We start from the raw sequence: 14,511 nt of genomic DNA, 5'->3' as shown, positions 1-14,511 counted from the left end.
TCATCACCCTGGTGTGTGGATGAACTGATCCAATTCATGAAGCCTACAGATGCTCAGACAGCAGGCCCAGTTGACAACCTCTTTAGGCAACATGAAATTGACAGAAAATTGCTGCTGCTACTAAAGAGTAATGTGATGATGAAGTGTCCCCTGAAGCTCACATGAGAGACAACGCAAGAAGTTTTGGAGGACGAATGATTGGGCTATAGCCTTAACCAAATCAGCAAATCGATCCCTCATGGGATTAAGAGAGTGGAGCCTGGAGGCAGCTGGGGTGAGGCTGCAGGAAGTGGTTCACTAGGGGCGTGGCTGTGGAGCATATATTCTGTATCGGAAGAGTGCAGTCTTTCTCTCTCTGCCACCCTCTCCTGCCATGATGTTCTGTCTCACCTTATGCCCTGAGGAATGGAACCACACTTCTATGGACAGAGACCTCTGAAACCATGAGCCCTCAAATAAACTGTTCTTCTCTAAAATTGTTCTGATCAGATCTTTTAGGCACAGAGGCAAGAAACCTGACTATCCCATGGAATATAGTATAATGTGCTGAAGTGGGGGCCAGCATTAAAGTTACATTACTATATTGAAAAATTTAATGAAGGAAAATATGATTTAATTTCTCATGTGTCCTGGTAAAATTTTAATTTTAAAAGTATTCTTTGAGCTATTTTGTATTCTGGAAGGCTCTATTTTTATCATACTTGCAGAATTACATTAATCGTCCAGTTGACTTTAAAAACCATTTAAGATGTTAGCATTATGATACTCAAACTGGCAGTTTATTCTATATATTTTTTAATTTGTTGTAATTAGTTATATATGACAGCATAATGCATTTTGACATTGGACTGACAGAGGGGATGGGAGGGAGTGTTCAAGTGGGAAGGTTGGTATAATTAGACAGACATTTTTACCCTATATACATGAATTATTGCATAACCGGCATGACTCTGCATATGTACAGGCAGAAGAATAAGAAGTTGTTCTCCATTTGTGTACAGTGTATCAAAATGCATTAAAGCGCTATAAATAGGAAAAGAACTCAAATTATCACTATTTGCCAAAGACATCATTCTATATTTAGAAGATACAATACATTCCACCAGAAAACTTCTAGTACTAGTAAATGAATTCAGCAAAGTAAGAGGATATAAAATCAGTACCCATACAATGGTGATGAATCCACTGAAGGAGAAATTCGGAAAACTACCCTATTCACAATTGCCTTAAAAAATAAAGTACTTCGGAATCAATCTAACAAAAGACTTAAAATAAATACCTTTACAATGAAAACTAAAGAAATAGAAGAAGACCTTTGAAGATGGAAACTTCTCACATTCTAGGGTAGGCAGAATTAATACTGTCAAAATGGCCATAGTAACTACAGATTGACACAGATGTAATGCAATTCCTATTAAAATCCCAATAACATTCTTTATAGAACCAGAAAATGTAATCATGAAAACCATTTGTAAAGAGAGCCAGAATAGCCAAAGCAATCCTTAGCAAAAAGAGTGAAGAAGCAGGCATCAAAATAGCAGATCTTAAACTATAATACAGAACAAGAGTAACAAAAACAGCATGGGATTGGCACCAAAAGAGACATGTAAACCAAGGGCACAGAAGAGAAGACACAGAGACCAAAGCACATAAATACAATTAACTCATACTACACAAAGGCTCTAAAAAACATACAATGGAAAAGACAACCTCTTTCACAGAAGAAGAAATACAATCGATCAAAAAAGGGCTGGGGATGTGTCTCAGTGGTTGAGCGGTTGCCTAGTATGTGCAAGGTGCTGGGTTTGATCCTCAGCACCACATAAAAATAAAAAAATAAAATACAGGTATTGTGGGGCTGGGGATGTGGCTCAAGCAGTAGCGTGCTTGCCTGGCATGCGAGGGGCGCTAGGTTCGATTCTCAGCATCACATAATAAATAAATAAATAAATAAACAAATACATAAATGAATAAATAAATAAATAAAGATGTTGTGTCCACCGAAAACTTAAAAAAATATTTTAAAAATACAAGTATTCTGTTCTACTACAACTACTATATATGAATGAATAAATGTTCAATATCTCTAGCAATCAGAGAAATGCAAATCAAAACTACTCTAAGATTTTAACTCACTCCAATCAGAATGGCAATTATCAAGAATACAAGCAGCAACAAATATTGGTAAGGATGTGGGGAAACAGGTACACTTATACATTGCTGGAGGCCTGGAAATTGATGCAACCACTCTGTATAAAAGTATACAGATTCCTCAGAAAACCTGGAATGGAACCACCATTTGATCCAGCTATCCCACTCCTTGGTTTATACCCGAAGGACTTAAAATCAGCAGACTACAGTGGTGCACCCACATCAATATTTACAGCGCCTCAGTTCACAATAGCCAATCCATGGAACCAACCTAGATGCCCTTCAAAAGATGAATGGAAAAATATGGTATATATACACAACGGCATTTACAGGTAAATGGATGGAGCTGGAGAATATTATGCTAGGTGAAATAAGTCAATCCCAGAAAAACAAAGGCCAATTTTTTTTTTTTTTGGAGAGAGAGAGAGAGAGAGAGAGAGAGAATATGAATGAATGAATGAATGAATGAATGAATATCGTTTTTGCAGATGGACACAATATAATGCCTTTATTTTTATGTGTGCTGAGAATCAAACCCGGGTCTGGCCCGTGCTAGGCGAGCGCTCTACCCCTGAGCCACAATCCCAGCCTCCAATATTTTCTTGATGTGCCGGGGTTAATTCACATTGGGGGAAGGGGAGTCATCAGAATGAATAGAGGTACTTTGGATTAGGCTGAGGGGAGGGGGGGTCTCAGGGTAGGAAGGGTGGTATAATGAATTGGACATTATTCCCCTATGTGCATATATGACTACATGGCCAGTGTAATTCCATATCATGTATAATCAGAATAATGAGTATTTATACTTCATTTATATATGATGGGTCAAAATATATTCTCTTATCATATATAACTAATTAGAACCAAAAAAAAAAAAAAACTACAGCAAAACAAAAAAAGAATAAATCAACTATAGGAGTTTTAGACATCCAACTTGATCATAGCAAAAAAGACAATGTAATTATTAGACTTACAATGGCAGTAACTTTTGTGCATATTAATTACATCATCCTTGGGGGGGGGGGGGAAACAAGCCATGGATTCTAAAAACTAGTAGTAACTTTAACAGTGATAATTACGGAGGCATTTTATTTTGCATTAGGGAGACTGGATATTGAACCCAGGGATACTTTACTACTGAGTTACATACATAGACTTACTTTAGTAACTTTCTTCCATTCTTCATTAATTTATTGATTTTGCGAAAGGGTCTTGCTAAGTTGCTATGAGTCTCACTATGTTGCTAAGTCTGGCCTTGATCTTGCGATACTCCTGCCATGGAGTCCTAAGTCTCTGGGATTGAGGGTATGCACAACTAAACCCAGCTACCCAGCGTTTTTGAACAAACATAAATCCTATAGTATCTTGAAGAAATATAACAAGATAAAATTTGATGAGGAAAAAATTGTACAAATAATTAATAGTCTTAGATAAAAGTTAATTATTTTTGCACATAGTACAATTAGTCATCTTTCCAGGTAAGGAATAAGAATGAAGTACTAGGCTCTCATATGAGATTGCTGTTACAAAAGGATCAAAGGTATTCCAAATATTAGCTTAATATAATGGTGACCATTTAAAAGACAGGAGCAAGCAGGAATTCTTCTGATGACATGAAGTTTGGAAAGAGATTTAAGAACTGTTTATAGAGTATAGAGAGAATTCTTGTTATCATCTAATGTTCAAACACCTGGAAGAATCAATTGTAACATAGGCACCTGATGCATGTTTGTTTATAAGATCTCCCCTGAAAACTCTAAACAATTACAGACTTAGCAAATATCTTCTGGACAGCTATCAACATAAAGGGTGATTTTTTTTTTCACATTGCAATGTTACTTGATTCTAAGAAATAAAAAGAATGCAAAAGCCTGACAGATAAACACAACGAAACCAGCTACTTGGTTGTTGCTCAATTATTATTTCATAAACCAAATATAAGAAAAAAATTTTTTCAACTTGCTTCTTCATGTTAGTGCAAGTTAATACTTTACCTGGATCAACCAAAGCTTTATTAAATATTTCTTTAAGTTTACGACTCTTCACATTCCTTCCTTGAGCAAGATTTCTGTACATCTCATACCCTATGATCATAACACCACCATCTTCTTGCCACCTCTGCAGCATGTAGCTTCTCTCCTGAGGACGTTTCACAGTTGCTAATTCAGAGACCTTTTGTGAGAAAATAAGGATTTTGGAAAATACCTATTAAAAATGTAAGACTATTAAAAATTCCTTTAAAATATGCACTATTTGTAATTTAAAATCTTTCTTCTACTATATGAATTTCATGCAAATATTTCAATAACAAAAACACTTAAATATGATACCTCGAGCTTCTCATCATCTTTTAATCCCTCTTGCCACTTCTCAAATTCATTCATCCAATTCAAAGCAGTATTAAGAGGACAAACCACTAAAGCTGTGCTAAAATCCAATTTGTCACACAAAAGAACTGTATGAAGAAAACTTACAACCTAAAAGAAAACAAATTAAGTTGGTACCTTCATTTATATACCCACAAAATTTAAGCAATCTTACAACTAAAGTTTTGTTTTGCCTTAAACAGTACATTAACCCAAGAAAAGGGTTAGTGTACTGTTTAAATAATTTGCAAGCCATGTATAGGGAAAGAAATATATTTGTAAAATGAAAAATGTAAAAGGTCATTTTAACTCTAAAGCATCATAATAATACTGTGATTGATCAAAATAATATAAAATGTTCTCACACCTAAACAAAGGCCCTGATCTCCACAGAATGTCCCAAAAGCCTTTCAGAAAATACCACTGCCAATTTGGAAGACAAGTATGTTACACAATACTTTTCCATTTTAACTTGTTCTAACTCACTGAATCTATAATAATTACCCATCTCTGGAAATAATCTATATAATAGTTTCACATCTCTGCTACATAAACCAAATATAAGAAATGCAATCACTTTTTTCGTTCTTTTGCAATGCTAGAGTTTGAACTCATGGTCTTGTACAGGATGGGTGAAAAAAATCTACCACTAAGCTATAATCCCAACTATACAAACGAAGTAATTTTAATGGTAAAAAATACCATTAAAATGTTCTCATTACTGTGGCATCACAAACTGTTTTTTAGGGCTTCATTTTTTATGTGGTGCTGAGCATCAAACCTAGTACTTCACAAATGCTAGGCAAGTACTCTACAACTTGGCTACAACCCCAACCCAATAGACAGTTAAATATTGTTAAGTGAAAGAAGTTAATTTCTCACTCAAAGTCTTGGTCATGATTGTTTGCCCTATCTGTAACCCCGCTTCCCTACCTTATTAGGAATTCTGCTCAAACATACCATTTTTTAAAGATGTCTTCCTTAACTTTCAATGTTTATTATATTATTGTTATCATCATCTTAACACATATTATCTAAAAGCACAAATTTCTTATTTTATTCTCTGACAGAATATAATATATTGAGAGGGATTCTGTAATTCTTAATCACTGTTTTATCTCCAGCCCCTACAGCAGTGTGTAAACATAACAGAACCCAGTATTAATGTTGAATCCAAATTAATGTAAGCAAAAAAACAGGATACATGGATATTCTTTATTCTTACCTGTAAAGTCTTACCAAGTCCCATGCAATGTGCAAGAATGCATCCTGAACCTGGAGATTTCTTTGTCTTTTTCACAGACTCACAACAGCAATCCCACATAAACTGAACACCTAAAGATTACAGCTTCATTAAGTTATATTTAAAGGTCCAAGTTAAACCTTTTCCCAATCAGTTAAATCAAAAATAACCAAAACTTCTAAGAAATAGTATTAACACAATACTCAAGAGTTTTAAAAAAAAAACTTAAATATAAATAGAATGATAAATTAGACACAAGCACAAGCACACTATTGGATGACTTTGTTAAATTCACATTATCTAATCTATCAAAACAGTTTTTCTCTATACCCTGGGATGGTCAAAAATATATAAAAATACTTTCCTTTGAAATAGAAATTTTACCTAAAGATGAAACAGCTTCCTATCAAATATACTTTAAAGGATACTGAGCCAAACAGTGTTAAAAAAACACAGGATAATTCATTATTTCTATTCTTTATTCAACAGAAAAGACTGAGTAAGAAATGGGGCCAGTATCTCAAGAAGTAGGAAATACAGAATTTACCTTATGAATCAATTCATATGTATACTCAAAATCAACTTACTGATTCTGCTCCAAGAAAGCAGAAGGAAGTTACAATAGAGTATCTTTCTAATATCAGTACAGGAGTATTATTTTAAAACATACCTGAAGATGCTGAAATAGGAATTCCCAAAGAAGGCACTGAGGTTAACTGTACCACTTCTTAGCCACCTCATCCAACCACTATAGTACCAGTGAAATTCACTTGTTAAATATACCCATTTATAAGTAACAATTTTTCCAAATTATAAAATTCACTGTTTCTGCAATTACAAAAGATTTTTTTCTTCCTCATTTACCTACAGGCAATCGTAAGGGCAGGAATCATGTTATTTTAGCTCACCAATTTATCTCCAGTGCTTAGCAGCATGTGAGTCACACAGAAAAAAACTAAATATAGGTAAACTTTAATGTGAATGAATTGCCTAATAGGTTCTTACCATCTACTTGGTGGGGTTTCAATTTGATAACCATATTTCTATGAACCTGCACTAAAGGTTCTTTGGTTTCTTCATCTTCATCTAGGACCAATTTGGTTGTTATTGGACACTTGGTGGGTGAAGCATCTTCAATTTCTATCACCTACAAAAAAAAAAAAAGCTGTTGATACTTAAGTTCAAGCAATGGTGGAGTATAAATTTTACCATGGAATATTTTCTAAAGTATAGATACATCTAATATTTTGGTTCAATAAGGCCAGGATAATATGTTTTCCAAATTCATTCACCTTTATAAAACATAAAATCACTTTAGTAAAGTCAATAATTTAGCTTAATAGTTCTCAACCAGGATACCTCAATACATGTTAGATAGAAATGTGAAAAAAGAAGTGTTCTAACTAGTCTATAGCACCAACATTACAATGTGAATACAGATGTGATTCCCAACCTGGGAAAGTTCTATTCTATAGGACACTTAAAATTTGAGGGCATTTAAGATTTCCATGATGAGTGGTAATGGCTGGTAATAAATGGAGAGGAGCAAAAGGCAAATATAAAAGTAAACATCCTCCCAGACACAGTGATACACTCTTCTAATCAAAGTGGTTCATGAGGCTGAGGCAGAATGACAGCAAGTTCAAAGCCAGGCTCTGGACCATAGTGGGGCCTTAAGCAACTCAGACGAGACCCTGTCTCAAAATAAAACATTTAAAAAGGGCTGGGAATGTGGATCAGTAGTTAAGTAACCCTGGGTTCAATCCCTGCTAACAACAACAACAAAAAAAAGTAAACATCCCTGCAATATGAAATGCCAAAAAGAATTGTTCCACTCAAGAAGTCAGTATAACTCCCAGTGGTAGCATGCTTGAGAACCCCCTCACCCCCGAAAAAATAAAGGAAGCAAGGGAAGGAGGAAAGGAAGAAGAAAAATAGAAAAATACATATACACAAGCACAGATAGTAAATCACCTATAAATGAGAATACCATTGTGGAAATGTGGGAATCCAAAATGAACTACAGTAGAGGGGGTAGAGAGAGAAGAGGGGAGGGGAGGGGGGAGGGGGGATAGTAGAGGATAGGAAAGGCAGCAGAATACAACAGACACCAGAATGGCAATATGTAAATCAATGGTTGTACAACTGATGTGATTCTGCAATCTGTATATGGGGTAAAATGGGAGCTCATATCCCACTTGAATCAAAGTGTGAAATATGATATATCAAGAACTATGTAATGTTTTGAACAACCTACAATAAAAATTAATTAAAAAAAAAAAAGAAATGTGGGAATCCAGCAGAGAATTCATTCGGCATACTCTTGGAACAAAATAGTTAAAAAATAGATGCACTGAAGAATTCAGGCATGAGGATCACAAGTTCAAGACCAGTCCCAGCAATTTAGTGAGGCCCTAAGCAATTTATTGAGACCCTGTCTCAAAATTAAAAATAAAAATAAAAAAGAATTTAGGGTGTCTCTCAGTGGTTAAGTGCCTGGGTTCAATTCGTGATATTAAAAAAAAAAAAAAAAACAAGAGTGGATGAAGTGGTTGTTTCTTCAAATGCACAAATAGCAACAAAAGACTTCAAGGAACAAGAAAAGCCATGGATACATGGTGCCATCAAAAGAACACAACAGTTTTACAGTAAGATATCCCCCAAAAGCAACAACTAAGGAAAGTAGTGTGGAGATGCCTCAGAAAACTTGGACTGGATCCACCATTTGACCCATCTATCCTATCCTCAGTTTATACCTGAGGGTCTTAAAATCAGCATACTATTACAATGACACAGCCAGATCAACGTTTATAGCAGCTCAATTCACAATAGCTGAACTATGGAACCAGCCTAGGTGCCCTTTAACAGATAAATGGATAAAGAAAGTGTATTATAAAGGACTGGGATTGTAGCTCAGTGGGAGAGCACTTAACTAGCATGTGTGAGGCACTGGGTTCGATTCTCAGCACCATATATAAATAAATAAAGGTAAATCAACCACTAAATTATTTAAAAAAAGAAAAGAAGAGAAAACGTGTTATATATACACAAAGGAATATTACTCAGCCTTAAAGAATGAAATTATGGCATTTACAGGTAAATGGGTGGAGCTGGAGAATATCATGCTAAGCAAATAAGGCAATCCCAAAAATCCAAAGGCCAAATGTTTTCTCTGCTATGCAGATGTTAATTCACAATGGGGGAGTGGGGCACTAGGGATTAGTCCAAGGGGAGTGAAGGGAGGGGGGAAGGAGGGAGTGGGGGTAGGAGGAATAATAAGAATGAATCAGTAATTATACCCTCCATGCATATATGATTACACAACCAGTGTAATCATACACCATGTACAACCAGAGAAATGAGAAGTTATACTCCATTTATGTATGATGTGTCAAAATGTATTCTGTTGGTGTGTATAACTACTTAGAACAATTTTTTTTTAAAAAAGACTACTAGTCATGGACCATGCACCTGGTCATCAGAACTTTCATGGAAAAGTAAAATAATATTAATATTGTTTTCATGCCCATACACACAATATCAATTCTCTGGTCATAACCAGGAGTCATTTTTACGTGCAACTTGCCATGATTTGGATGTGAGATGTTTGGCAAAAGCTCATGTGTGAGGCAACACAAAAAAACCTTAGAGGTGAAATAATTGGGTTATGAGAACTTTAACCCAATCACTGAAAAAATCCCCTAATAGAAATTAACTGATAACTGAAGGTGGATAGGGTGTGGCTGGAAGAGGTAGGTCATGGGGAGCTTGCCCTTGGAGTTTATCTTGAGTGAGCTGAGCTTAGTCTGTTTTCTAATCATCATGTGAGCTATGATGTTGCCTCTGAGGAATGGAGTCAGCTGTCTAGGCACTGAGACCTCTAAAACCCTGAGCACCCAAACAAAATTTTCCTACTCTAAAATTGTTCTTCTCAGGATTTTAAGTCATAGGATCAAATAAGCTGTCTAAAACACAAGTCTTATTATTTAAGAAATACATTTTGTAGCCAGATACAGTGGTGCATGACTGTAATCTCAGCAAATTAGAGATGAAACAGGGGGATCACAAATTCAAATCCAGCCTCAGCAATTTAGCAAGGCCATAAGCAATTTAGCAAGACAGACCTTGTCTCAAAACTACAAAAATAGAAAGGGCTGGGGATATGGGTTATTGTTTAGGGTTCAATCCCTGGTACCAACCAAAATTTAAAAAAAAAAAAAAAAGGAAAGAAAGAATAGAAATACTGAGGGATCTGACCAAAGTAAATTCAAAGCTTTCTGGAAAGTATTCATCACTCTAGACATCATTAACATTCATGGTTCTTGTGAGGAGGTCAAAATATCAACAGTAAGATGAATATGAAAGAACTTGACTTAAACCCTCATGAATGACCTCATGAGGTTTAAATTACAAGTAACTTCAAGTGTGATGAAAATAGTATAAAACTACAAGTTTTTTTTTTTAAAGAGAGAGTGAGAGAGACAGAGAGAGAGAGAGAGAATTTTAATATTTATTTTTTAGTTTTCGGCAGACACAACATCTTTGTTTGTATGTGGTGCTGAGGATCAAACCCGGGCCGCACGCATGCCAGGCGAGCGCGCCACCGCCTGAGCCACATGCCCAGCCCAAAACTACAAGTTTAAGTGGAGCCTGGACATATATCACCAGATTTTTGCAATATCATGATAAAGCTTAATAGAAAAGGGAGGCCGGGTGAGGTGGTGCATACCTGTAATCCCAGAGGCTCAGGAGGCTAAGAAAGGAGGATTGCAAGTTTAAAACCAGCCTAAGCAACAAAGAGGTGCTAGGCAACTCAAGGACACCCTGTCTCCAAATAAAAATATTAAAAATAGGGCTGGGAATGCAGCTCAGTGGTCCACTTTCCCTAGTTCAATGCCCAGCACCAAAAACAAGGGGAGGGGGAATAAGGAAGGAGTTACTCATGGGAATGAGCAAATAAAATGACTTTTTTATTTGGTATTATGGACTGACCCCTGGGGCACACTACCATACTCAGACCCTTTTCATTTTCTGAGACAGAGATTTGCTAACGTGCCCAGAATGGCATCGAACTTGAGATACTCCAGCCTCCCAAGTCATTGGATAAACACACATATGCCACAGTGCTCTGTAGAAAATTATTTCTTAAAATGGAATGTAAATCACTTGTGGTGACACACACCTGTAATCCCAGCTATTTTAGAAGCTGAGGCAGAATGATCACAAGTTTAATGCCAGATTCACCAACTTAAAACATAAAAAAGGGTTGAAGATGTAGCTCACTGTTAGGGCACAGCACATGTTCAATACCCAGTACTCCAAAGTGAGGAAAAAAAATTACGGAATCTACCCTTGATGAATACCACTCAGATACTGAAATGAGGAAATTCGGCTAATTTCATAAGAAACTGCCATATCCATCCAAACTGTCAGCAAACACCAATGATTAGTCAGAGGCCATTAATATGGAAGGAAGACCCACAAGCAGCAAAAAAGACTTGACTTACTGAAGGCTCATATGATCATTAGCATTTTTTAGTGACAAAATATTTTAAATTTGGGCACATAAATAAATATTTTACACAGAAAACTACTAAACACTTAATACACTATATTACTGTTTAAACATAGCTTTATATGCAGTGAGAAAATGAAACATACATGTGACTCACATGGTTGCAATATTTGCTTTATTGCAATACTATTGAACCAAACCCACAATATCTCCTGGTTATGTCTGTACTATAATCAGCAAGAGAGAAGTTATTCATCCCATCATACACTGTTGGGAGCCAGTCTGGACCGTACACACTTTTAAGTCCTGAGTAAAGGAGCATGGAACAGTTGCACCCTGCTATGGGGAGCTGCTCTGGAAATATGTACCCTTAAGCCATGAGCAAGACATACTGAACAAATACTGTGCTCCTCAATAACTTGGGCTTTACCTCCACTCGGATAATGAGGCTTGGCTCCAGGAATAGGAGTTACCCGGTGGGGTTGAGTTACACTTACCTGTTCCTTACACTTTACCCTTGCCCTTTTTGGGATAGAATGTTCCATGGAACCTCCCTATATAAGAATAAAGAATTCCAGTGGTTCTCCTTTTTTCCACGGACTCCTAAGGTCAGAGAGTCGTCCCTGAGTTTGAAAAGGTACTTCTGTGTGTTTGCATACTTTCTTCGCCATTTTCCTAAGTTATTAGAATAGTAAGATTTGTGAACCTAGCATAGGTCACCAGCTAGAATAGATGGTGATGATACACAAAGGATCTTTAAAAAGGTAATCAGTCAATTTCTCAAAAGAAACTTAATAGTCAGAAGGCAATGCAAAGTACTGAACAAAAACCCTGTCAGCTGAGAAGACCTCCAGAAAACATACATTCAAAGGCCAATAAAAAGCCAGTATAACTGTAATTTTCATTGATAACTCCACTTTTTGCTTTCTACCAGATTAAAAAAACTATAAAATATAATTATAAATTATCACATATATAAAATGGCTAAAATATTTGTGGCATTGTTAAAATACACAGTTAAAACACTTATCTACACGGGAAGCAGGTGAATAAGAGTTTTGGGGGCTGGGGATGTGGCTCAAGCAGTAGCACGCTCGCCTGGCATGCGTGCGGCCCGGGTTCGATCCTCAGCACCACATACAAACAAAGATGTTGTGTCCGCCAAATACTAAAAATTAAATATTAAAATTCTCTCTCACTCTCTCTTTAAAGAAAGAGTTTTGGTATGCACTGAAACAATATTTTTATAACATAAGAATATTATTTGTAATCTGCACTGTAACCACAAAGAAAATAGCTGTGAGGTGAACATCAAATGTATCACTGCAGAACTTCAATTAACAACGAAAGAACTCTAATTAATGTAGAAAATAATGAACAAAAGAAATGTACTAAGACACAATAAAAAGCAACATGGAAGAAGAAATTCTTTATTCATCATAACTTACCTCAAATTTAAATGTACTTAACACCTAAATCAAAAAGTACAGATTAAATGATTTAAAAATATGGTCTGGGGCTGAGTATTTGGCTCAGTGGTAACATGCTTGCCTAACATGCACAAAACTATGGGTTACATGCCAAGGCCCCAAAAATAAAACAAAATATGATCCAAATACTCGCTTCAGAACTAGACAGAAAGTAACAGAATGGTAAAAGATATTCTTGCATAACCAAAAGAGAGCTGGGATGGCTAAATAAACATACACAACATATTTTAAGTTAAAAACACTCTTTTAAGAGACAAATAGGACATTATATATCAATAAAAGAATCAACTCATCAAAGAGTTATAATAATTATACACACACATGGATAACATAAAACATCCCCAAGATATGTAGGAAACACTGATAAAATTGGAAGAAACAGAGAGAACTAGAATAATGCTTGGAGATTTAAATAGGCCAATTTTAATAATGCAAGGGAATGGGGCTGTATAGCTCAATGGCAGAGTGCTTGCCTAGCATATTTGAGGCACTGGTTTCAACTTGCAGCACGACATTAAAAAAAAAGGTATCCTATGCATATGCAAGTAAGAAAATTTTTAAAAATAATGCATGGGCAATCAGAGACAAAAGATCAATAAAGATTTTAGTAACACAATAAACCACATGGGCCAAACAGATATATACAGAATACTCAAGAATGGCAGGAAACATATTTTTCTCAAGTGCACATGGAACTAAGGACAGACCATGTGAGAGGGCATAAAACGAGTCTTAATATAAAAGGAATGTTTTCCAAGGAAAAGGCAATGAATCAGAAATGAATAACAAAGAACTAAAAAAAAATGTGTTCAAATTTAATAAAACTTTTAGATAATGGGTGTAATAACAAATCACAAGAGAAACTAGAAAATATCATTAAGAAAATGAAAATAAACAGAATTTTAAAATTTATTGGATGGAATAAAATGAATGCTAAAAGAGGCCATATTTAGTGTATGTAAATGTAAACAGTAAAACGATGATGCAAAATTAAGATCCTAATGTTACACATGAAGGAATCAGCAAAAGAAATACAAGGTAAACCTAAGCTACGAAAACCAAAGAATACAGATTAGAGCATAGACTAATACATTCATTCATGGTACAACAAATATATACATTAAAGACAAGTGATCAACCACATACGCTCACCTATCTCTTAACGATATGGATGTATTCTGAAAAGGAAATCATTATAAGATTTTGTTGTGCAAATGTCACAGTGTTCTTAACAAAATTACAGCCTGAAAACATCATGTGGCAATATAATTTTATGGCCCAACCACTGTATATATGGCCTGTCACTGAGGGAAAGATGATTGCACAGTATATGGCTATATAGCAAAACATTAAGAAATGAAGAAGGGAAATGTTAAGTACATTAATGTTCCTTTTATTATTCTATCAAATTCTGTGTATGTTTACAAGTTTTCATTATAAAACTGGGAGGAAAATAAAACCACTTTAAAGGGGGTAATGAAAAATAAATCACGTGTTATGCAAAAAGAAATATATGCTTACTATTTGTGGGGGACTGCTGAATTAAAAAACAAGATATGAAAATATGTTGTTTACAAGATACTCACAGTCTAAGACTGCAAAGGAAAAAGTCTGGGAAGGATATAACATATAAATGGAGATAGAAAGCAAACATTCGATTCAAACACAGAATTCAAGCCAAAATTAATCTTAAGAGACAAAATCACTTCATCCTGGTTAAGGGAATCATCCAACAAGAAGATAAAG

The 14,511-nt window shown here is 35.4% G+C and overlaps 1 protein-coding gene across 7 annotated transcripts in view; it reads right to left on the bottom strand.

Moving 5' to 3' along the window:
• Positions 1-14,511, bottom strand: part of Atrx (ATRX chromatin remodeler) — a 225,314-nt gene that overhangs the window by 101,290 nt on the left and 109,513 nt on the right. For all 7 annotated transcript variants that reach the window (XM_077107628.1, XM_077107623.1, XM_077107626.1 and 4 more), the window contains 4 exons: positions 6,766-6,907; positions 5,743-5,852; positions 4,482-4,628; positions 4,146-4,323 (listed from right to left, as the gene is read on the bottom strand). In XM_077107628.1, coding sequence (XP_076963743.1) covers positions 4,146-4,323; positions 4,482-4,628; positions 5,743-5,852; positions 6,766-6,907 — 577 coding nt within the window. The remainder of the gene's footprint in view (positions 1-4,145; positions 4,324-4,481; positions 4,629-5,742; positions 5,853-6,765; positions 6,908-14,511) is intronic.

The sequence above is a fragment of the Callospermophilus lateralis genome, chromosome X (genome assembly GCF_048772815.1).
Source record: "Callospermophilus lateralis isolate mCalLat2 chromosome X, mCalLat2.hap1, whole genome shotgun sequence".
In the NCBI taxonomy this organism is placed as follows: domain Eukaryota; kingdom Metazoa; phylum Chordata; class Mammalia; order Rodentia; family Sciuridae; genus Callospermophilus; species Callospermophilus lateralis.
This window is presented reverse-complemented; position numbering and strand designations above follow the sequence as displayed.